Source organism: Pocillopora damicornis, chromosome 9, assembly GCF_964200805.1.
Source record: "Pocillopora damicornis chromosome 9, jaPocDami1.2, whole genome shotgun sequence".
In the NCBI taxonomy this organism is placed as follows: Eukaryota; Metazoa; Cnidaria; class Anthozoa; order Scleractinia; family Pocilloporidae; genus Pocillopora; species Pocillopora damicornis.
The window spans coordinates 15,908,704-15,932,259 of record NC_142678.1 but is presented as its reverse complement, the minus strand read 5'-3'; the positions used below and the strand labels follow the sequence as shown (position 1 = coordinate 15,932,259).

Here is a 23,556-nt window from a genome sequence, read left to right as displayed (position 1 = left end):
TGTACAAAATGGTTCAAAGATTTCTCTGTAGATGAAGACTAATGACGTTCGTCTCCTGCAGGTCGGCTATGGGGCGTCGTCTATTTATTTGTCTAACAAGCAAAAGTACCCACTTTTCTTCAGAACGGTTCCCCCAGAGAAGGGGCATAATTCTGGGCGCGTGGCTGTACTTAAGTATTTCAAATGGATGAGAATTGCTATATTAACAGAGAGAGAGCCTTATTATGAAGCTGTAAGTAAAAACAGTTTTCCTTTCGGTGGTGTGACGTACTGAGTTTGCCATGAATTAATGTGTTGTAACGTGTCATTACCATAAAAACATTTAATTTTTTTTTTACTGTTTAAAAGGCTTTGGCAAGTCTGACAAAGCTGCTTGAGAAAAACGATATGTCAGTAGTGGCTCAAGAATTTCTTGGAGATGGAATGGAAGAAGACCGCAAATCTCTAATCAAGTTATTGAAGGTGTGTCTGTATCAAAGGGTTGGAGCGGGAACCCACCAGAGACAATTGAATGCAGGGGACCACAAAAACACAAAACCAAACTCAGTTGCTCTCTGTTCTTGGATTTCATTGAATAGAGATATCACGGGCGAGGTTTAGGAAACCCCTGGGGTATCCGTGGTCCTCCTACCTTTTTTCGTTTTAAGTTAATAACGTACACACCATATAATTCAGGTTTGCGGATCTCATTGTGTAGAGATACCAGGGGCGTTGCTAGAGAAACCCTTGGGGTATCCGTGATCCCCTCGCCTTTGTGAGATTTGCTTAGGGTGTCCTTCGGGTGTCCTTCGGGTGTCCTTCGGGAAAAAATTCGTACGCACGCAAGTTTCACTAAAATCTTAGCAAACTATATATCAGAAGAAAGCTTAATAAATGCAGTTTACGACAAAAATATAATTCAAGCGACCCCTCTTTTAAGGAAGTGTCAGGAGCCGGTGAAGTGCGAAACGACCGAAAGTTCTTCTATTGAATTTATCACAATCTTATTCAATCAACGAAAGGTGTCAGGCTTTTTCGATGTTCTGATTGGTTGTCTAAATATCGGCATTTAAAGTTGGAGTAAAAATATGCGAGGCGTGTTGCATTGACTCCACGGGACAAATTTTCCAAATATCAAAATTTCCCCACAAACTTTCGTTTGCCATCATTCAGAGGATGTTTAGGCAAAATTTGACGAAAATCGGTCAAATTAATATACCATAAAAAATCGTTCAAAGTGGTTGTACTCCCGCAAATATCAAATACGAGATGTTAGCTCACAAAGGTTCGCAAACAACTCGCGCCACGCCAGGAGATTATCTCGCCTCCTAAAACCGCAAACCAATAGGACAATGGACCTCCTGGACTCAATGACGATGGATCAAGATTTCCCGGTAAAAGTAACCCGCTGCAGAGATGTTTTTTTTTTCTCATCTCGATCGCTCAGTGGAGCGTTGAGGAGGAAGACACAATAATGAGCAAAGTTTCAAAGGGAAAGGAAAAACCCGCGCCAAAAATGGAAAAACCGCAAAACGTGCTGAGGAGCAAGACAACGAATCGTCGTATAGCTTTCAAAATTAAAATTCAAGGCAATTGTTAATGTTTTTGTATCAAGGCTGGTGCTTGCATGAAGAAAAGGAAACCTTGTTTTTAACATCATGTATGGCAAATTTTGGTTTGACGGCGATTTTTTTGTTCGAAATCTGGACGCCAGCGTGGAGCTCCGCTAGCTTGTACCAGTCACTTTTACACAGGATTTTTTTTCTTTTCTTGACAAAATGGTACTCTTTCTTTCTTCTTTGGGCCTGCTGTTTCTTTCTTTCTTTTTTTTTTACAAGGACTTTCCTCCGCTTTTGATTTTTCTAAGGACGGCAAACAACTTACACTAGTGAATTTTGTAAATTTCGCGATGTAACCAAAATATGGCAATAACACGAAAATCGAGCCTCAACATGAGCAGTTGCTGCTAAAATTCCCCTAGAGGATTCGCCTAGGTCCGAGATTATGACACCTTCCTGATTTCTAAACTTTCGTTTGAAATACGTTTTTCTAAGTAACTTGGGTGCTTTTCAATATTTCAGATTTTTTTTAATAGAAACGTTAGGTTGAGTGTGTTTGAATTCAGTTTTGTCATATAAAAGAAAAATCGGTAAAATTTCCGCACAGCCCCATACTACATTATGCATTCAGTTCTTGGACAGAGAAAATAGTGACAAAAACAATACATTGCCATTGGGAAAACAGATTTCTTTTACAATAGTATGGGGCCGTGCGGAAATTTTACCGAAAAATCGATTTTTTTTTATCTCTGAAGGTAGCAAGTACAAACCTAATGGTTCAGGTTTGCGAAAATATGAAAATCCGATTAATATTCAAGGTAGAGGTTTTCTGAGTACTAGATTCTAAATTCTTTAGAATGCACCTGCCGCGTGAAAAGCAGCCCGCGGTTGCGTAAAGTAAGTAACGAAATATCTATATTTTGTGTACACACCGTATTTCATACGCAGTACACCCACCAAGAAGGTCACGCTCGAGATACAAAGAATATTATCCTGTCTGATTTCACATTTTCTCTCGCTCTTTACCCAGGCGAGAGATGCTCGAATTATTGTTGGACTTTTCTCTGAAGAAAAAGCTGTCGAAGTCTTCTGTCAGGTAACTGTGGGGGAATGGGATTTTCGGTTTTGTGGTTTTGGCTATTTTTCAGATCGGTTTTTTCGGGCTTTGTGCCAGAAAACTGCGGTTTTTAGGTTTTGTAGGGTAGTCACTGTGGTTTGCGGATTTTCCGTTTTAAAGCATTTGGTGTTCGGCATATGTAAAAAAAAAAAAAAAAAAAAAAAAAAAAAACCGATTTACGAATTTGGTGTCCGATTTGATTTTCGGTTTTTCCTATTTGGGTTCTAGTTGCTCTTCGATCTGAGCAGCAATTATACCACTGATTTTAAATAGCCGCGAAACCTCTTTATGCTCCACTCCACCAGAGTTTTGAATAACTGGGATGTGAAATTTATCGCTTTAGACGGGTTTGCATGCGGTTTTCGGTTTGGATCCAATTTTTTTGCGGTTTTGAATGATTTTGTCTACGGTTTTGCGGTTTCTTATAGATCCCAATGCCCCCCCCCCCCCCCCTCGGTAACTGGCCCCATATTTTAGAGCTGCAATTCTTGTTTGAAAGGCCCCCCTCTCGGTAACTGGCCCATATTTTAGAACTGCAATTCTTGTTTCGAACTGGAGAATCTATTGATAAGCATGGCAATGTACCAGGCTCATAACACAGAGGTCTGTGGTTTAACCTGTTTTACTTGTCTCCCGCTCTCTCCATCACGAGAAAGGAATTAACCATGTTTTGTTGTCTGTCTTTCTACCTCGATTGCCTCAGGCGTACAAGCAAGAGCTTTATGGTGAGAGGTATGTCTGGATGTTGATAGGATGGTATCAGTCGCGTTGGTGGAACGCACATCCAGCAGTCCTGTCCAAACAAAATTGCGAGGCTAGGCACGTGATGAAGGCTTTTGGTAATTACGTCACAACGGAGTTTCTGAAATTTGGACCCAGTTCCCCACGCATGATAGGAGGCGAGGTATGGTGCAATGTTGATCAAAAGACAAGACAGATCTCGCGGCTTTGGGGCTTAGGCCTTTGAGTAAGGCTTTCAAGTAACAGGCTTTCTTTCCATTGTAGGACAAAAACTGATCTAAGATAGAGTAAGGACTAGGAAGGAGTCACACGACAGTCAAAAGAGCTTAAGAAAAAGAGGGTGCGAATGACCGAATTCTGAGGATATGGGTTACCAACGAATGCGGACAATTGTTTGCAGTATTTTTTTTTCTGATAACTATTATTTGAATTTTTATTTCAGGGTGCGTACCATGCATGGAAAATTAAATTTGACGAGCTTGGTTTATATTCTGGTTTTGCGCACGACGCCTTGGTTGCTATGGTTTTGGCTCTAAACCGTTCAGCCGAGGTTCTCGCAGCGAAAAATAAAAGCTTGGCAGATTTTACTTACAGTGACTCGGAAATGGCAGGAGTGTTTAAGAAGTCTTTATCCAATGTCTCATTTCGTGGATTTTCGGTGAGAGAACCTACTTTGCGTCACTCTAAGATCTCATTGGTTCCTTGAGATGTTAGGCTTTCCTTTGATTGGACGTTATAATTGACGAGGTGTTGACTTTATAACAACCAATCGGAAAGCATTCTAATGAGTGTTTTGTTGGTAGGGACAAGTATACTTTAACGATAAAGGAGAAAGGGAAGGAATTATAACAGTCGGTCAAATGCAAGGTAAGAACGTAACCCTTTAACTCCCAAATCAAATTTGTAATTCTTCTTACCATTTACCATACTATTCTTATGATGTTAGTTCAGAGAATTTAGTATTGAATCAACTAATCATCGCCAAATTGATCTTTTCTTTATTCTCATCACTTATCTGGTTGATATTGTATTGATATTGTAAGGAGAAATTCTGTCTTGGTCACTAATGGGAATTAAAGGGTGAATTTGGTTGGCATCATTACTCAGATATGAATAACGCTGAAAATAGTCCATCTTCAATCATGCATCCAGAGCAGTTTTCAATTGACTAGCGCAAGTGATTCTGGATTGCTTTGGTTTTGCTTTAACTCTGCTCTGTGATTGGTCTAGAAAAATCGCACCGCTTGCTCAACCAATCAAATACAAAACCAAAACCAATTCCAACTCGGTCACTCGCGTTTTCCCGCGCTTCAAGCTGGCTGGCTGTTTTTACCATGAGTTCTCCTTGGCTAACGATGATGTTAGCCTTTGATCTAATCGGTATTTGTGATTACTTTGGATTTGGTTTTCCATCACTCAATCGAAAATTGCTTCATCATTGTTGTTGTTGTTGTTTCTGTTCTTACTGCATCGTAAGCGTGGATTAATTTTTTTAGTTTTGTTACGCTTAATAATGTTAATTACATTTAAAATGCTACGTTTTTCTATGAATGATGCAGACAATGGAATAGTTTCTGTAGTTCGCCGTTGTTGTTATTGTTTACATTCAGATCAAGAGATAAAAATGCTTGGTAACTACACGGTTTCAGACGAAAGGCTGGTCATCGAGTCGTCAAAGTTCGTTTGGAAAGGTAAGTTGAGAGTAAGAAGCCAGTGTAGCTGGTTTGTAAATTGTTGAAACTCTCTTCTAGAACAACAAATATTATCATATGACCCGTCCAGCCCCGCGTGCGCATCTCGTAGAAAACCACAATAAAAGCTGACATGTGCAGGGCCGAACGGGTTGACGTGAGCCAGTCCGGAAAAAAGCCGTCTGACCCTGCTGCGCTCACGCTGCTTTGTTGCAAAAATTCAAAGGAGAACAGAAATGAGACTAAAAAGTCACGTCTTTCAATGAAATGGGAGTTTCTCGTTCTGACTCCGAAAAAAAGGAAAAGTTTTGATTTCAGAATTTTTTTTTGTGCTCGTGTGGCTGCGTGTGCCCATCTATCTCGTCCTATTTAGGTTGAAATTTTCATCACTCTGTGGTCATATGATAAAATGCTCATTAATTGAGTTAGGTCGGGCCGGACGGGAAAATATTTGGCTCTCGGTCGCGAAGTAAAGACCTCGCTGCAGTCGGTCCGTACGTCATGATCTCAACCCAAATACTTTCCCTTCTGGCCCTACCACTCAGTCAATAAGTACATCTTATTTCTACAAATAAATTTGCGTTTGCTTTACGCAAGAGACTTTTAAGGGATGGATTTTTTTCAACGAATCTAGTTTAGTATAAAAGCAACTGACCTTTTGAACTTTGTTTCGTTTACCCATCACAGGTGGTAGTGTTCCCGCTGACCAAATGACTACGGTGGACAAGCTGCAGACGATTTCGATCGGATCGTTCGGATTTTTTTGTGCGGTTGAGGTCCTGGGGATTATCATTGCTGTGGCTTTCCTGGCGTTCAACATTTCTTACAGTAGTCACAGGTATACTGAATAGGTCCGCACGTGCATTTAACGTAAACTGTTAACGAGTCTTGTACCCAGACCTTCCACGGTCAAGCGGTTGTCTTACATCTCACTTACACGGTAGGATCTGGATACAAGATTAACTGTTACTGCAAGTGGCAATGTTATTAGAGCTATTGTAAAACTACTTATCCAAGGAACTTGACGAGATGATAAATCTACAGAAAAGAAACACAAGGAACACTAAAATATCGAAAATATGAAATTGTTAGCGAACGAACGCATGAATAAATGAAGAAAAGAGGCAGGAATCAACCCAAGAAAGATTGTAATTTAAAAACTGATCTCGTACCCAGATCCCTACCGTGCAACTGTAACTGAAATGTATAACCGATTGGTCGTGAAAGGTCTGGGTAAAAGACTATTAACAGACAGACAAATTGACAAACATATCAATAGATGGAAAAGGAGTGAACGTATAAAAGTAGGTTAGGATGAAGTTTTGGAAAAACAAGAGGAAGATTTTAATTTAAGACAAGGGCTGAAATAAGGCAGACCCATATTTCCCTGCATTTTAATCATTTAATAGCTTAACTTACTTATAAGTTTTCCTTACTTACGATACACCATTAATCTTACTACATAAAACATCCGAACAATTTGTCATTGACTTTACTTATCGGGCACGAACATCGCAAAAACTACGATTTCTTGGCTTTTACATATTGTTAGTTTTTTTTTATAATATATGCAATAAAACATGAAAGAATACCTGGTGGAATAGCAATCACTGAAAAAAGTGCGTTAAGACTCAATCAAAGCTGATAAGAGCCTTATTTGGAATTTCAGATTTATAAAGATGTCAAGTCCACGTCTAAATAATGTCATTGTGGTTGGTGCCATTGTTATTTACATCGCTGGTATTCTGTTGAGCATCGATGGCAACTTCGCGAGTATCGACATTGAGGCAATTTTGCGATGCAGAGTAAGTACCTTCAACCACATTTTGTTGTTATGATTAAAACCACGTAGAGGCCCAAGGTTCCCGAATATGTTCCAGGAGATTTGAAGACCTAACACTTGAGACAATTAACGACCACAATTCATCAATCACTGGATTTTTCGGAAGATGCTAACGATTCATAAATTACACCAGACTCGCGGCAATTTGTTTACCGATGCAAAAGATCACAGGTTAGCATGTCTCGAGAAAAAAAAAAGGAATTAAAGGATTTAGATACACCGATTCCCTTCTTGTTGCTGTAAATGGTTTACGAAGACTACCGGACCAAAAGAAATCGCGCAAGAGATAGCTCATTCCCTCAAACGCCTATGACAAAAGTTCTTCCTTTTCTTTCTGTTTACGTTTAGCTTTCGACCTGGGTAGCTTGTCTTGGATTCACACTCGGTTTTGGTGGCATGTTCTTAAAGACTTGGAGAGTGCACAAAATTTTTCTTAATAGAACAAAGAAAATGGTAAGTGTCTTCGAACGAAGTAGTTACCATCCGGTTCAAGCGTTTAGACTGAAAGTAGTCTGTCCCAATAGATGTGTTCTCAGGAGATTTTTTTTATTTTGGTTGCGAAAAAATGGAAAAAGATAGAGAAATTTCTTGACCTTGTCAGGAGACTAAAGACTTGCCGTGCGCACGGTAGAGTTCGATACATTTCTACAAAAGGAAATTACAAAATCTTTCCTTGGCCCCCTCCATTTTTTTCCTCATTAGATCCAACAGACAACTTCAAAATTCCTGTGACTCTCAACAAGCGGCTTGCACAAATGGCTGTGAGGCAATGCGCGAAATCATTTTGTTGCCATTTGCGCAGAGGGGGTTGTTATTCACCCCTGTGTCACCTTTTGAAGCCAAACCGTCTTCATATTTGTAATAAAAACCTTTATTTTATGACCACGGCATATTTTGACCGTAACAATCAAGTAATCAAGAGCGTCTCTTTTACTACCAACAGATCATAACTGACTTCCAATTGTTCGCAGTGCTGGGTCTGTTTCTTTCTATCGATCTCCTAATTCTTATGGTTTGGGAGATTGTTGACCCCTTGTACGCTAGTAAACACTACACAGGACGAGAGGTTTGGAAACAGTTAGCATCTTTCACGTACCTATAAGTCACTTCACTTTCATAAGGACTTTTGACGAAACTACTGTAGTATAACGTATGTCGTAAAAAAAGTTTGGTATAAACGCTTTACCTTCTGCCGCGATTGGACTTTAAACTTGCCAGCTGTCTCAAGGATATTAATTACCTCTGTAACTCAGTGTTCCAAGAACTGTGTGGGTGGTAGGCGCGCTTAGGTCCAAATCGAAATGTGCGGGTTCGAGACACTAGCTGGATCATAGTGTGACACTTCACTCCTATAGTGCCTCTCTCTCCACCCAGGAGTCTAAATGGATACTGTAGAACTAGAAACATGAAAAAATGGAATAGACTCGCCGCCCATCCAGGGCGGAGTAGTAATAATCTTTGTCGCTTCTTTTTGTTACAGACGAGGAGAGATCCAGGAAGATGATTCTGCTATATTATAAGCAGACCTTACCTTTACCTTTCTACATTTCAGGAATACCGCTCATCCACGGACACCAACTACAAGGCTTATTACATTGAGTGCACCTCGAATCACCCGAACATCTGGCTTGGGGTTATCTATGCCTACAAAGGACTTATGTTGGCGTTCGGTGCCCTGATGGCCTGGGAGACAAGGAATGTCACTTTCCCAGCGTTGAACGACTCCAAACACATCGGTATTTCAGTGTACAACGTGGTATTCCCGTGCGCCCTTGGAATGACAATTGTCAACGTGGTGGACTATAACCCGAATGTGTTTTACGTGGTTCTTTCCGTGTTGGTTGTTTTCTGTACCACCATTACACTGTGTATTGTGTTTGTTCCAAAGGTAATGATGGCTGCAATCTAACTTATTTGAGTATCGGTTTTCTTTCTTAGACACCCTTTACGCTTACCTGCACCCGTTTTCAGGAAAATCGTCCCTCTCCCCACTGAAAAAACTTGCCTCCCCGAAAGCAAATTTCCTTTAACGTTGCAAACCAGTGACAGTTTAGAGAACCGCTAGATTTGATTATAGCGTGATTAAATCTCCTTCGTTATTTCGCTCAGCTGCTGCTTTAGCGCCGTTTGCTGTCTTGCTCATTTTAATTAGCTGAATACATAGAACAGGCTATTCAGCACGTTTTTCTTTTCTTGATAGATATCAACCGTTAGAGCAGATCCTCTGGGGAAAAACAGACCTCGCTTTGTACCGGCACTGAATCGTCAAACAGTGCGGGGGCAAATAGACGAAAGGCAACAGTTACAGCCAGTTCAACAACAACAGCAGAGACCTAATTCTACTCAGACACAAGAAAACAGTCAACGAACAAATGCTAGTCCTATATAACGTGCGGTGCGAAGATTAGTTAGACGCGAGTGAAATAGTTTAAAATCCAGTAAGACACTGTTGTAATTTCAGTTCGAACGAGAATCGGTAAAGAGAGAGCTGCGAGAGGGCCCAATCGATCACCTCCGATTCGTCACGGATCACAGCACACTCTACCAAATGGTTCTAAAGGGTGCATTCCAATAGTCCATTGTACAGTCGTGTACTTGGTTGCCAAGCCTTTGGACAGAAGTGAGGCCAAGGTTGACTTTGTTATGATACTAACCTTGCTGCTTTTCAAATGCAAATTACTTTGTTATTATGCTAACTAGATACCGGTCAACAAGGTAACCTTCAGCCTCACTCCAAATCAAAGGCTTGGCACCTAAGTACATTACTGTAAAATGGCCTATTGAGAGTGGTAAAATCAAAACGAGGTTAATCCCAACGGCCAATCAGTGAAAAGTGGAATATCACAAAAAGCTGCTGAACCCTCCAAGATGAGTTAACAAGTCTAGACTAGTTTTAGCTTTGCATCTCATTGGTTAAAACTAAGCACGACTTTTCAATCTCAGGGCGTAATAAATTACAACCAAAACAATCCTAAATTACTGTCCGCACCCAATTAAAAATTGTTCTAAATGATGAGCAGTAAAACATATTCAAAAAACAAAAGACAAGTAATAAAATTAAAAAAACAACAACAATGACAACAACCACAAAAGTGAAATTGAAATTTTTCCAACAAGGAATACCTTAGAGTAAGCCTGTAAGTCACGTTCGCAGACAAGCATAAATAATTCAGCCCACAATGTTACTCAAGCACTTGATAGAGATATCATGTATCCAAAGAATAGCACTGGACTTCTAAACTGTTACAGCCACGGATAGCACTTTACGCTCCAGGATGTAATTCTTTCAGTTAATTTCATTTATTCACGCATACGAAAGGACATAATGATGAAAATAAATTATGACACTTTTGTACTACAGTGAAAATTTTATGTCATGAAAAGTTTCTTGGTTTTAAATACTTCTTAACTATTCCATCAAGATTGTTTTGCGAACCAGTTACTCTCGTTTCAAGGAGTATATGCAAAGTTACAAAAACTACACAGTATAGAAGACGGAGACTTTTATTTGATTTCGCCATTTTGAAAAATTTGGACGACGCAGACGCAGACGCAAGATCTGTGATCAACCTCGGGTTTTGAAGAATGTTTTGTAGTCTATACTCCAAGCTCCTCTCCCGGTGGCTGGGTCAGAACAATTCGATTCATTTATTTTTTTAATCATTACACCTGAATAAAAATGTGGTCTACGTTGAAAGATTTAAAACTGTAAGCCATGTATTTAATACACAAACAGTATCAATAATTTACTTCTTTTTTCCTTTCTTTTTCCCTTTTGAATTGTTTTCTTGTTCGTTTGGATCTTTTCCCTCGGCGACGGCCAGTTTTTTCTTAAGCGCCAAAAGAATAGCCACTTCAGCGTCTACTTTATCCTTCTCAGCTTTTTCTGTTTTCAGTTTACGAACCTTGTCGCCCTAAAACATATATTCACTTTTGTTAGTGTCATGAAACAGAATCCAAATTGGAGCGTAGTTCTTGTCAGCGTAGGATGCACCTGAATCCGAAATGTCGTATGAGGATTGTAAAGCCAAGTAATAATGAATCAAGCGTTTTTATATCAGGACCCATAAATTGAATTTTTATTTGGGTATTTCACAATGTTTCGCTTAACCTGAAGACGCGGAAATGCTGTTCAAAGTTTAAAACAATTGTGAACATTGTGTGGTTGACGCTCTTTAATTATCCACAATCATATCAACGCCTGCAAATATGGATTTGCCTTCCACTTCTCCAATAATGTTCATTGTTTGACTTGTAATTTTCTGAGTTACTAACTGAATGATGTTCTTAAAAAGACAATCACTTAAAAAAACAAATAATAATAACATTAATGAACTCTTAATTTCTATTTTATTGACTAAAGAGCTTGTTCTAATACCTCAGCTATTCTAGAATTTAAATGAATTATTTTCTCTCATATTTTCATTAGGGGTAGGAATCTAACAGAGCAGTAATTTATCTGACGTGGTGACATGGTCGATTGTGTGGTGTTATCGTCCGAATGAGGCATATTTCACGTAGTATTGTGTTTGTGAAACTCGAGAGATAACCCTCCTTCTTGTCTAGCTCTGTTATTGGTAATAACACGTACTAGTCGCTCATCATAGACGATGGATATCAAAACAAGACACAATTTTCCACTCTGCTGTTTCATGTTGGCTAACACATTGTGCTTCTTACCTGCTTGGTAATCTCTGCTTGCAATGTTGCCACGTCCATGTCAACGGTATTCCCGTCAGAAGTGTCAGCTGCTTTCTCGCCTGCAGTTTGTTTTTTTTGTTTGTTTCCGCCATACTTTGCGCGAAATTGATCAGCAACGGACGCATCAATCTTTTGGAACAGCGGTTTAGGCTTAATCATAAATTAAACAAAAAAAACTTAGTATCATTCAATACACCAAATTAATGTCAAAAATAAGTCAATTTAGGCGGTTTCCATGAAAAATTTGCAAAAGAACCGACGAAACTTTGTTATGAACTTTGCCCGAAGATCAGGATTTTCTCCTTATCTACGTGAACGAGGTTGAGTGTATTTTTCTCCACAACAGATGCTGTGAGTACATGCATCTTTCAGAGACTTCTTCCATTACCACAGCAACTAAAGTGACCTTTAGTTTCCAATATTTTTTCTATAGAAAACGTTTACTTTTTAAAACATGATTTTGTAGATAAATGAACGTTCCATCGTTTGTCTCCCGATACAGAGTAAGGGCATCAATTAAGTTTATATCGACCTTTCGACTGTGACACTACTGGTCTTCATGGATCACTTTTTCATGCTAATTTGTCCTCTACTTTGCTGTCATTTGCTTAGACCTGAAAAGAGTCCACCACTGTGTTCAAACAACATAAAAATGTGGCTGAAGGTTGCATGTTTGCTTTGTTTGTCATCTAATTCCACAAATGATGACAATTTGTCCATACCGTTCCAATTTTGTGACCAGGCTGTAAATAAGGAATGAAGTTATCCAAGACAACATTTCCATCGTCGGAGACCTACAACACCAAGATTAGCGTCGGTAAGTTTTAATCTTTAATTCTCAAACAAAACATAAATTACAGAAGCCTTGCAGGCCTAAGAATTGACTGCCAACAATAGCTTCCTATGACACACACTGGCGTAATCATTGGAGAGTTAGGTGTCTATTAGAACAGTATTCCCAATTAAAACTCTCAGTTCTTACCGCCCTGACCTCTTATTTTTTACGATTTGGTGTGCAGCAACAAAGTTCTAGATGTCAATCGCCACTGGTGATAAAAGAGTTTCTAAAATATTATGAAATATCTTTGCACGCTAAACGGACCTACCTGTAGCTGGCGTTGAATCTCTTCACTTACACCTGGCATATACGGATGGATAAGAACAGAGAGCTGCCAGGAGAGATTTGCCGCGAGGCTAATAACTGTGCCGGCACGTGACCTGGGAATAAATATAAACACAATGATCAACTGCTTCTGAGGAATGCTATTCCAATGAAAATCACAAAATTAAAACCAAAGTTATCACAACTGCCGAAAAGTGAAAATGATATTATCATAACGAACTAGAGGTTTGAACTAAAGGTTAAGGCAAGCAAACCGCCTGAAGCGCGCAGAAAAGGTAAGTGGCAGAGTCACGGTACGTTTAAAATTTGCATTCGATAAGGTGAGGGTAGCGCGAAGTGTTCCTAGAAGTAACTGAGGAAGTTCCTTTTAGCCTTTTCAGCGGTGATCATAGCTCGCTGAAATATCACAAGGTTTCTTGCATTATTAAATAAGACCCGCAAGTTGAGAAGACCCGTAGGATGAGAAGACCCCTTAGATAAGAATACCCATAGGATGAGAAGACCCGTTGGAAGTGAAGATCCGTGGGATAAGAAGACCCGTAGAATGAGAAGATCCGTGGATGAGAAGATCTGTGGGACGAGAGACCCGTAGGATGAGAAGATCCTTTGGATGAGAATACCCGTAGGATGAGAAGACCCCTTCGATGTGAAGACCCGTTGGATGAGAAGATCCGCGGGATAAAAAGACCCGTTGAATGAGAAGATTCATGGGATGAGAAGACCCGTAGGATGAGGAGACCCTGAGGATAGGAATACCCGTAGGATGAGAAGACCCGTGGGGTGAGAAGACCCGCTGAATAAGAAGACCCGCGGGATGAGAAGACTTGCAGAATGAGAAGATCCGCGGGAAAAGAAGACCCGTAGGATGAGGAGACCCGCGGGACGAGAAGATCCGCGGAATAAGAAAACCCGCGGATTGACAAAAACAAATGACATACTAACTATCAGCGCAATTTTGCAGTTAGCGCATCTACTAAAAATAGACGTTTTCCCGTCTTGTCACGAACATGGTACAAAGAAAAATTTCAGAGTCCCCATGAGGAATCGAACATCAGACCTTCGGCTCTTACTTGGTGTAGAAGACACAGTTACGTCACAGTAGAATTTCATCACAACTGAGCCACAGAAACTCCTATCAGGCTATTAGTTAAGTAGTTTTCCAAGTGTACTCAATTCATTTATTCGAAGTTTGCACGTTTACCTGTCTGATTCGCTACCCTTGACGAGAACCCATGGCTGGTTGGATTGAAAATACTGATTACCAAGTTTGGATATATTCAGCACGCCTCTTAATCCTTCTCGGAGCCTGCCACGAAAATTTTTAAGAATTTAGGCTAAGTTTGCGAAACATAAATCAACAATACAATGGATTGAACAGAAATAACATAAAAAAAAGGTTCGTTGTCTCAACTACGCTCTATTCTCCCTCAGAGGCCTGAGGCGCACAAACTTTTGGGAGGGCAGGAGTATGAGGGGTCTGTCACTCTCACCACCACGTCCCTAGTAAGATTTTTTATTCGCGCCAGCTTTTCTTAAAGACACCAATCCAATATGTCGACTTCAAAACTTGATCAGAATATTGAACAACCGCTCGCCACAAAATACAGTGGGATACGTATACTATTTTATATACTGGTTATCGTTTAAGGCCATTTTTGTTGTTGTTGTTTTTTCACGTTGTAGTCCCCGAATCACCTCATCTTCTCCAGATCATCGATGTACGTCTTCAATTCTTTATTGATAAGAGCTATGAAATTCTTGTCCTCATCAGTCAAATCTATGGTGGGTATGGCACCACCAAAGAAGTTCTGTACAAACATGAGGGCTCTGAAGAAAACAAAGTAGGTAATCGTTACTCACGAAGAAATGAGAAAGTTAGTTAGGAAATATGTTGCATTAGACCGCTTTTCGATTGCATGTCGTGAGACTAAAACCAAAGTAATCACGACGTCCAATCAGAACAAATAAATATATCATAAGGCGCCAATGGGAGCTCAAAGTAACCAAAAGCAAAAAGCCTAAAGCGCGGGAAATTGCGGGCGACCAACTCGCAATTGGTTTTTGGTTTTGCTCCTGATTGGCTAAAAAGCATGCACTGAAGAGTGACAGAAAATTTCAACTCCCGCCACAGTATTACCGCTAAATCAAATAATAAGGTCAAGAAAATGCAGCAGGTTCTCGCAATCTAAAAAGCTCAAGAGTGTTGTTTAAAAAAACCGTGGCAGTACCATAAGAAATGAAGAGAGAACCGTAAAATAAATATGCATACTGATGTTAAGATGCAACTTAAAACCCAGTGAGTCTTTGTTGTTAACGGCCTCCGTGATAACTTGAGGTTCCGTTCCACGACAGTCAATCGCTAAACGCTCTCCAAACAATAACAACGTACCGATTGATGAAGTTACCAAAGTTGTTAAGTAGTTCACTATTATTCCGTGACACAAAGTCCGTCCAGCTAAAAGCACTATCCTGTTAATGGCAGAAAGAGAACTAAGAGACTGCTATATTAGCAAGCACATTTATCGAGAGTTTCTAAGTACCACAGTTTCCAATATACCGCAGTCATCTTGTAAGGTCACTAAGCAGTATTGCATTGCACATCCTTATTGTGCATAATTTCACAGGTAATAAGCGCGCGTACATTAAATATCGACACCTTTTTCTCTATGGTAGGAGCACACCAGAGAGACATTTTATCTTAAACATTTTCTCTCTTTCTTGGAATTAAGCACTCACTTTCTTTCCATAAAATAAACATAAACCAATTCTCAGTGTAGGAAAAGGAACAATTTTCGGAAACACGAATTTAGCAAGTACTCATAAATATAATCGTCATAATATTCTGGGAATTGCATGGGTATGTACAAAGTACTGTTGTTCCTTAAAGAACGCCGGGACCCCACTTTTTACCTCAAAATTTACGTTACTACAGGATAAAAAAAGTAGGTTGATTTTGACGAAAATCTTAGTGCAGGTTCTATCTCGGAGCAATGACATTAAGATAAAAAGTAAACTACTGACTGGTAAGTGTTCAGTTTTGAGTCTTTTTGATGTTGCTCGTGCCTAATAACATGAAGCATCGATGGACTCAAGGGAGTTGAACGCTGGCAACAAGGTGCTGTACGCTTACCTGGTTCTCAGGTCTCATATACAGCAAGTAGAATCTCCAGATGTCTGCCGGGATACCCGTGTCGGCTGCATCATTACCAAACACCCCTAGTCCACGACTCTTTGAGAATTTGTCGTCTTCGTAATTAAGGTATTCTGAGAATCACAAAGGAAGATCGACATTACTACAAAATAATTCTTGGAAAATGAGAAAAACTAGGCAAAGTGGCGTCGTCAAATGTTTATGAGCGTTACTGCACAAAATAATGCCCGCACTTCTGGCCAGGGAATAACAAGGTGGTCTCTAACCACGACTGTCATCCTGATATTAATGCCAATGATATCAACGTCCCTTGGAACATGCATCAAAGGTTTGACTCTCTTAATGTCGGTCCTCAGGTCGAGTCGCTTAATGACTAAAACTAGCTTGCACCAAGAGAGAATAAACTTCCGTCAAGTCACAAGAAATTGTAACATGTCAAATTGTGATTTGATTCAGACAGCGTGTGAGGTCAAACTAAAAGTTGAACCTGCGCACTCTCTTTTTGGACTGAACGGCTGAATATAGGTAATTTGAATTTTTTTCCAAAAGAGTGCTCACCTGTTGCGCTAATGGAATTCAGTAGGCTGTAGTTGTCGTCTGCACCAATCAGAGTGCACGGGAACACAACAGTGTGGAAAGGGACATTATCCTTTGCCATGAACTGATGAAGAGTGACCTGTCAGGCACACAGATAGAATAATGCGGTTTGAGAACCCTTCGTATCCGCTAATACTACAACTTACCAGGTACTTAGATATTTCAGTGAATTGCTAAAACGAACCGAACTTCCTAGCCGTGCTGTTTCCAAGAACAGTTATATTGGGAAATAAAGTGACCTTAACAAACTGCGTCATCGTAGGGTTTTTCTTAGGGGAAGGGGAGCAGGGGTGGGGCTGGTTGAACATTCCCACTTAAGAAGGACGTTTCACTTCAAGAAAACATATTACTTGGCTGGCAAAGAAGAGTTTTCTCGCAAGTTGCGTCGCATATTTATTCGTAAAGACTGGCCTTGCATGCGACCCCTACTTTGAACTTATCTCGGTGTGTTGCACCAAGCTTAGTTTCATCAGAGCTGTCTTGCAACAATTGGAGTATCAAAACTGTGGAACAAATTGTACGCAAAGTTTCCTTGGAGAGCTGTGTCTTTCGAAATTCACAGCCCGTTGTGTTTCTTCGAATATGAGACGAATGACGTCTTGTAACTCACTTGTTGAGGGTTTTTCCACCATTTTTCCCATTCTTTTGTGTAATTTGCTGTGATTGAAAGATATCTGAGATACAAGAGAAACGGAAACAAGAGAGTTATAAAACTGCGCAACAAGTCGAAGAAAACCTTTGTTACAAGTGAGAAAAAAAATTGAACAGGTTTAAAGATTATAGCGGTATATGACGCTGACATGAGTAACAAACACCTCATTTCTAGGCATTGTACGTAGTTTGTGAGAAAACCTTACAGTCTTTTTTATATTTTTTTTCCCAAATGAGAGATAAAAATTTTACGATTTGACTAGGCAGACATAAAAGTGTGGCATCCGTTTTCAAGTGCAGACGAAGTCTCTCGTGTAAATATTTACTTATTATGCTTACTTATTCTTGCGGACCCGAAAATCTCGTTGTTTTTTTTTTTTTGAGGGGGGGGGGGGGGAGAAAGAGAAATGCGCAAAATCACAAAAATGGAGTCCTCCACAAAAGTGACAATCTGGACTTTTAAAAACAAATATATGAGTACGAAACGAAATATCTTCTTACCCTATTGGTGCATCAAACCACACATAGAAGACTTTATCTGTGTATCCCTCCAAAGGAACCGGGGTGCCCCATTTTAAGTCACGCGTGATGCACCTTGGTCTGAGCCCCTCCTGGATCCATCCTCGGGTAATATGGCGCGCGTTTGACGTCCATGTACCTAGAAAGAGCACAAAAGAGTACAAGACAAGTGTGGAGACGGTTACAAGAGATTTTAAATATTTCTTACATCTTGAGAAGAACGATGACCCGTATCTATTTCGGTATTATTCGCTCTCATTTGAAAACGGAGACATATCGACTGTTTGGTCTAAACACATCTCCGGCTAAAAAAATCCCCAAAGACGTCCCTTTCCATTAATATCGTGTAAACATGCGGAACTGAAGAAAACTAATACGGTGAAAAGTTCTCGAAAATTCCTGTATAAGTGAATGGGAAGGCGCTTGAAGAGAAATCTTGAGACATATATCTTATTAGACATTTTGGTGAGTAGTATCGCTAAGTATTTTAATGAGATGTGCCATATTTTGACGAGCCTGCTCATAAAAATACTCAGCGATACTACTCACCAAAACTTCTAATAAGTTATTCATGATCCAACTGCTTTTTTTTCTGCTAAGTCTTTCAGTTCATTTCTCATAAGGTGGGAAAAGCAAAGCGGATAGAGAAGCGTAGCGCGCGCAGCCGAATAGTTAAACAGGTTTTTTTAACAGTACAAAATAATAGTTAAACAAGTTTTTTTAACAGTACAAAATAAACAATTGTCCAAATACTCTATTCGTGCGTTACTTGTACTCTACTTTGTGCTGTTGGATAACAAAGTGAAATATTTGCTTGTGTACGGGACTGAAAAATCTATCTTACCTTCCGTAGACGATTTGTCCACCCAACTTTTTAACGATGATTCAAGCTAAAAATTGAAAGGGAAAGGAATTACTAGATGAGATATTTACCAGAAACTTTTGAAGACTCGTACAATCTAACAGCCCAAAATAAAGACCGACATGTATATGAAAAATAATTCATTCTGTCAATACCTTAGTCAAGTTCAGGAACAAATGCTTGCTACTTCTCACTTTTGGCGTTCCTCCACAAACTTTACACCTAGGTTTCTTAAAGGTAATGTCATTTAGATTGTTACAAGTCCCCCGTTTTATTTTACACCTAATAATATACATGGAAAAATTACTCAGTTCTGATTGGTTAAAATAATTGCAGTTTTCAGGTAATTCAGTGCAGAAGAGAGTTAATTCAGTGCAGAAGTGGGTTAATTCAGTGCAAAGAAAGTAACAAATCAGACATTCTGATTGGTCAATAATCAAAGAAACTCACAGATAGCCATCAAATGCGAGCCTTGGATGTCGCAACAAAATTTGAAAATTTGCCAGCGAAACAATGGCCGGCGTCTTAAGTAGGTTTTCTTTCGCAACCGCAGCTGAAAAACAGCTCAAACAACGAAAACACTACCCGACGACAAAGCTCTTAACTGCACAGCTATTTCCGCAACTGATACCACCTGTCTCCAACTACTGTTATGGCTACTATTTAGCACTCTGCTATAACTTAAAATCTTCATGCTTTCGTACTTAGACGACGGCCACTACTTAAGTGTGTTTGCTAACATTGATAGCTGTTGACTACAAGACAGGCTATAACACAGGGTTACATCCAGGATCTTGCATGACAAGAAAACACAAACTTGAGAGATCTAATTCCAATTTACCACGAAAATGTGATTGGAACCTTCATGGATGTCCCAACCAAAGTCAAAGAGTAAGAATTGTCAAGCATATCTACATTAGGAACCTAAACATCAAATCAAAACAATTTAATTCTTATCTAGCACTAGGGTTTGGTTTGTCTTACCTTAAGTTCGATGGCGTTTATAAGCTTTCCACAAGAATCACACTGATCCCCTCTGGCATCCTGTAAAAACCGACAGAATAATGCTAAGTCGCCCTAACGATCTTGTGAACTGTTTGGCAACAATAAGGATGAAAAACGAGTAATAGTCCCCGGGGGGTTTTAAGGTCAAAAGTACAAAAAGAGAGAAAAACTGGGTGCTTGACATTAGCAGGAACTGCCGGCCAGACGGTCTAATTTAGAAACTAATTTGAATTGTGTGGAGAGATCTCTATAATTTTGAGTTTTGTTCCAGAAAATGCTCCAAGAGTGGTTGATTTAGTTTGGGAATTGATTGACCCACGTGGCTGACAGGTCTAATTAATAACAGAATTCTCTCTAAGAATGGAGCAGTCTGGCCAGTCAGCTTTAAATAACAGTAATCATCTCTCGTACACACAAATGTTTTTAAAATCTTCAGATAAAGCTCACCTCAAAGTTACAGAAAGGACAGGTACCTTCAACGAAACGATCAGCCAGAAATCTGGAATAACAAAATAAGACACGAATTATCACTAACGACAACTTTGGCAAAAAAAAAATGTAGCATTGCAGAAACTTGAAAGAAACAAATTGTCATCAATTGGTATCACCAAAAAGGAGTTAAGAGGTTCTCTAAATCTGTAATTGATATGAAAAAATAATCGGAGGTCGTTTGCTCTCGCTCTGACGACCTCCACCCGAAGAATTACACAAAAACTTTTTGGCGGTCAAAAAAGTAAGAGCTAGGCAAACCTTTTACAGTCAACACATTGCAGCTGTTCTAGTGTATCCTCCACTAAGTGATCTTGCTTGTGAAGACGCCAGAAAATATCCTGAGCGATTCTGGTGACAACAGAACAAGTTTATTACCATTAGCATGATGGGAGAAACGCAAAACCCTAATAGTTTCAAGTTGGACACCGGTATCAAAGGTTCGGTATTCAGCCTCCGTCAGGGCGACTGTGATGTGTTTTTACGCAAGACATTCAACCCTTTAGCTCTCGAGATCTAGTTGTTAATTCTCCCCTCTGGCAGCTACAGATTTCCCTGTAAACTAGTTACAAGAGTTTGGTGTTCAATCGACAAATGACAACTTCTACCCGATAGGTTTGAATATCCTCATCACTTGTTTTGCTAGAAAATGTTTAGAAATTATGGGGAGAAGTTAAATGTTCATCACTTCTGGGAGTTAAGGGTTAACCTTTCCCTCCGCAAATCACATTCGTAATTTTTCCTTTTAACTTCTTTACATTTCCTTGTCAAGAAGCAAAAGGGTTTGAGGCCAAATCAAGACAACAACTTTAACCTGATCAGTTTGTCTATTCTCCATCACATATTTACTGGATAAAGTGTTCAAATTTCAGAAAGAATTTACACTTTTATCAGAGAATTAAAGGATCAAATCGAATGGTGCCTCTCGCTCTACCTTAGATTTTAACGAGTATCAGACATTTTGAAAATGTCAGGGAAACTCGAAGAATTTCGTTGAGGGGGTGACCAGCGATGAGCAAGCATCCCATCTGTGAGAAAGGGGATCGTTTTTAGTCGCTTTATGAAACAGAAATTGGGAAAAGCTTCCATAGCTTGAGGGATTATAGAGAGCAAGGAAAAGACTCACAAAGGTTTCGAAATTCTGAGAACGTGAGAGGCAAACAGCTAAAATGTTGCATTAAAAACTTACTCAGTCTGTTGTTGTGTAGTTGTCCTTCCAAAGAAATCAAACTTGATTTTAAACCACTCATAGACTTCTTTGTGAATCTTGAAGTATTTGTCACAGATCTGCTGAGGTGTAAGACCTTCTTCTAACGCCTGGAATTAACAACAAGAAAGTCAAATTGACACTTCACATCAACAACCGCAGTGCTACAGAAGACATTATAAAGACGTGCCTCAGATGCCTTAATTTTTAAGACTTTCATAAAGCAAAGTTATACAAGGACAAAAGTTTGGTTGCCTTAGATAGAGCACAGCCCTATTGTAGAGATTGTGGTCTGACGACAAAAGAAACAAGATGGCCAACAAAGGAGGTACAAAATCATTCTTAAGTTTTTCAGGGTTTTTTAAAATTATTCGGGTGTACAACCTGTTTGCTGTTGAAAAGTAAACAGTGGCTTGTCCTTTTTAGACACATTTGTTTTCGTAATCAACTACGAATCAATTAAGTCGGAGGTGACTATTAAAAGCGTCCGAAAGCATTTTCAGAATTTAAATTTCTCGCCTCCCTTTTCAGTAATAAGAACTGATTCAGCGTGATTCAAATTCGTTTGACCGTACAAAGAAATCCGAGAATGCGATAGTTTTGCTTAGTTTTCTTTAAGAATGAACAAAACTCGCGTCATTCTCTCAACCACTGAACAGCTATAAAACAATAACAAAGTGCTATTTGTTTGCTCGTGTTTCTTGCGCTTCAAGCAGTTTGCTCGATTTTCCGTTAATCCAAAATTGGCTTTTCATATTTACCTCCGCTCTGATTTGTTTTGGTTTTACGATACTCAATCCAAAGGAGCTGTTATGAAAATCTAAACAGCCTATAAGATAATTCGATTTATAAACTGAGTCGATAGTGTAAATTAACCACCGTAAAGAGTTTCTAAAGCTGAGGTTTCCAGCGTTAGTCCCCCCTAAGAGCGACCTTTTACCTTAGTTTCAGTGGCTGTACCATATTCATCCGTTCCACAGATGTACAGCGTGTTGTACTGACGAAGGCGACAATACCTAGGAAGCAACGCAGAGACGACAAAAAACTGTGGTAAAAAGATTTCTTCATCAGTCAAGCTTATCTTTATTGAGGGACTAACATGCTTGCATAAAATATGTAACCCATAAATACGAAAGCCCTCCACATAATATTCCTTTTCACTTCGTCCGTTTTGAAATTACTAATCGGATCCTTTCAATGTGATTCACAGAATTGCTCATCTGAGTGATTACCATTCCTAACCAGTTCACTGACCTGTGTCAAAGTCTTGACTTTGACAGTTTCGAGATTCGTCAGGAAATAAAATTGGTCGACAAAATTAGTTTAATGTATAATCATTTATAGTATTCATCATCTGGAAGAAGTCACGCTTTAAAGGTTTCATACCAATAGAAGGTTATTTCTAACAAAAATTTAGTTCTGATTTCTAACAAAAAAAAAGACGATCACATGCGTGTACACTGTGTTTCAAAAGCTATCAGCCACGAAATAAACTTTGAGGATAACAAAGCTTTGTTTAGGGGTAAAAATTGGTAGGACACATTGCAAACTGAGTAAACATAAGGCACTGGATTTCAATGACAACCTCCACCAGAACATGGCTAGCGTTACTAGTTAACGTACCTGGCAAACACGTCAGCACTAAGGACACAGCCAATGATGTTCCCCAAATGAGGCACATTATTCACATAGGGCAAGGCGCTCGTGATAAGAATATTCTTTTCTCCTTCAATGGGTAGACTGTGAAAGAAAGTCAGTCGGAAGTCAGTTGGCGAAGGTTGGAAAAAATGTGGACAACGCGATATGAAGTCTCCTTAACATCGCTTTTTAGGATGGGAAGCGTCGCGTGACACTGCTCTTTAGGATGGGGAGCGTCGCGTGACATTGATTTTTAGGATGGGGAGCGTCGCGTGACATTCCATGGTAAGGCTAGGAAAGTTATGCTCATTTATTAAAATTGTTCTTACATTGGGTCCACAAGCCGGCGACTTTTCGGCCGATTTTTGCTTCCATGATTCCAGTTTTTGACAGCTTCAGCGATTTCCTCACTTGAAGCAACTCTGGCTTGAACTGCCTGAAACAAATTTAGACGACTGTTTAAGTTCCATGATATCATGTTTCGTTAGATCAAACAGAGCAGTGGAAGAGAGGGTGGGGTGGGAAGGATTAGAGTCTCATGCCGCATAGCTCAGTAACAATACATAGAACATTGAGGTTAAAGCAAGACACAAAAAACCTCAGGGGTTTCTTTAACCAATTATGTGGGAATTTATACTTGGGTTTTTTTTTTTCCTTTTGAAAATTCTCCAAAATTGCAAATT

General features: G+C 39.5%; 2 protein-coding genes across 8 annotated transcripts in view; one reads left to right on the top strand and one right to left on the bottom strand.

Moving 5' to 3' along the window:
- LOC113682797 (gamma-aminobutyric acid type B receptor subunit 2) overlaps positions 1-10,297 on the top strand; it is a 19,367-nt gene extending 9,070 nt beyond the window's left edge. For all 7 annotated transcript variants that reach the window (XM_089182419.1, XM_089182422.1, XM_089182421.1 and 4 more), the window contains 13 exons: positions 62-232; positions 349-462; positions 2,569-2,634; positions 3,359-3,559; positions 3,839-4,054; positions 4,200-4,263; positions 5,007-5,087; positions 5,775-5,925; positions 6,757-6,892; positions 7,279-7,383; positions 7,874-7,996; positions 8,483-8,818; positions 9,131-10,297. In XM_089182419.1, coding sequence (XP_089038545.1) covers positions 62-232; positions 349-462; positions 2,569-2,634; positions 3,359-3,559; positions 3,839-4,054; positions 4,200-4,263; positions 5,007-5,087; positions 5,775-5,925; positions 6,757-6,892; positions 7,279-7,383; positions 7,874-7,996; positions 8,483-8,818; positions 9,131-9,319 — 1,953 coding nt within the window. In that variant the 3' untranslated portion in view covers positions 9,320-10,297. The remainder of the gene's footprint in view (positions 1-61; positions 233-348; positions 463-2,568; positions 2,635-3,358; positions 3,560-3,838; positions 4,055-4,199; positions 4,264-5,006; positions 5,088-5,774; positions 5,926-6,756; positions 6,893-7,278; positions 7,384-7,873; positions 7,997-8,482; positions 8,819-9,130) is intronic.
- The window catches only part of LOC113682807 (methionine--tRNA ligase, cytoplasmic), a 20,934-nt gene continuing 7,592 nt past the window's right edge, over positions 10,215-23,556 (bottom strand). Inside the window, exons 10-29 of the mRNA XM_027199992.2 lie at positions 23,203-23,309; positions 22,859-22,975; positions 22,176-22,251; positions 21,218-21,345; positions 20,290-20,379; positions 19,987-20,038; positions 19,519-19,578; positions 18,690-18,764; positions 18,517-18,562; positions 17,655-17,811; positions 17,113-17,176; positions 16,464-16,581; positions 15,885-16,018; positions 15,144-15,223; positions 14,450-14,581; positions 13,956-14,060; positions 12,738-12,849; positions 12,354-12,425; positions 11,611-11,781; positions 10,215-10,844 (exon numbers count right to left, since the gene is read on the bottom strand). Coding sequence (XP_027055793.2) covers positions 10,677-10,844; positions 11,611-11,781; positions 12,354-12,425; positions 12,738-12,849; positions 13,956-14,060; positions 14,450-14,581; positions 15,144-15,223; positions 15,885-16,018; positions 16,464-16,581; positions 17,113-17,176; positions 17,655-17,811; positions 18,517-18,562; positions 18,690-18,764; positions 19,519-19,578; positions 19,987-20,038; positions 20,290-20,379; positions 21,218-21,345; positions 22,176-22,251; positions 22,859-22,975; positions 23,203-23,309 — 2,064 coding nt within the window. The 3' untranslated portion in view covers positions 10,215-10,676. The remainder of the gene's footprint in view (positions 10,845-11,610; positions 11,782-12,353; positions 12,426-12,737; positions 12,850-13,955; positions 14,061-14,449; positions 14,582-15,143; positions 15,224-15,884; positions 16,019-16,463; positions 16,582-17,112; positions 17,177-17,654; positions 17,812-18,516; positions 18,563-18,689; positions 18,765-19,518; positions 19,579-19,986; positions 20,039-20,289; positions 20,380-21,217; positions 21,346-22,175; positions 22,252-22,858; positions 22,976-23,202; positions 23,310-23,556) is intronic.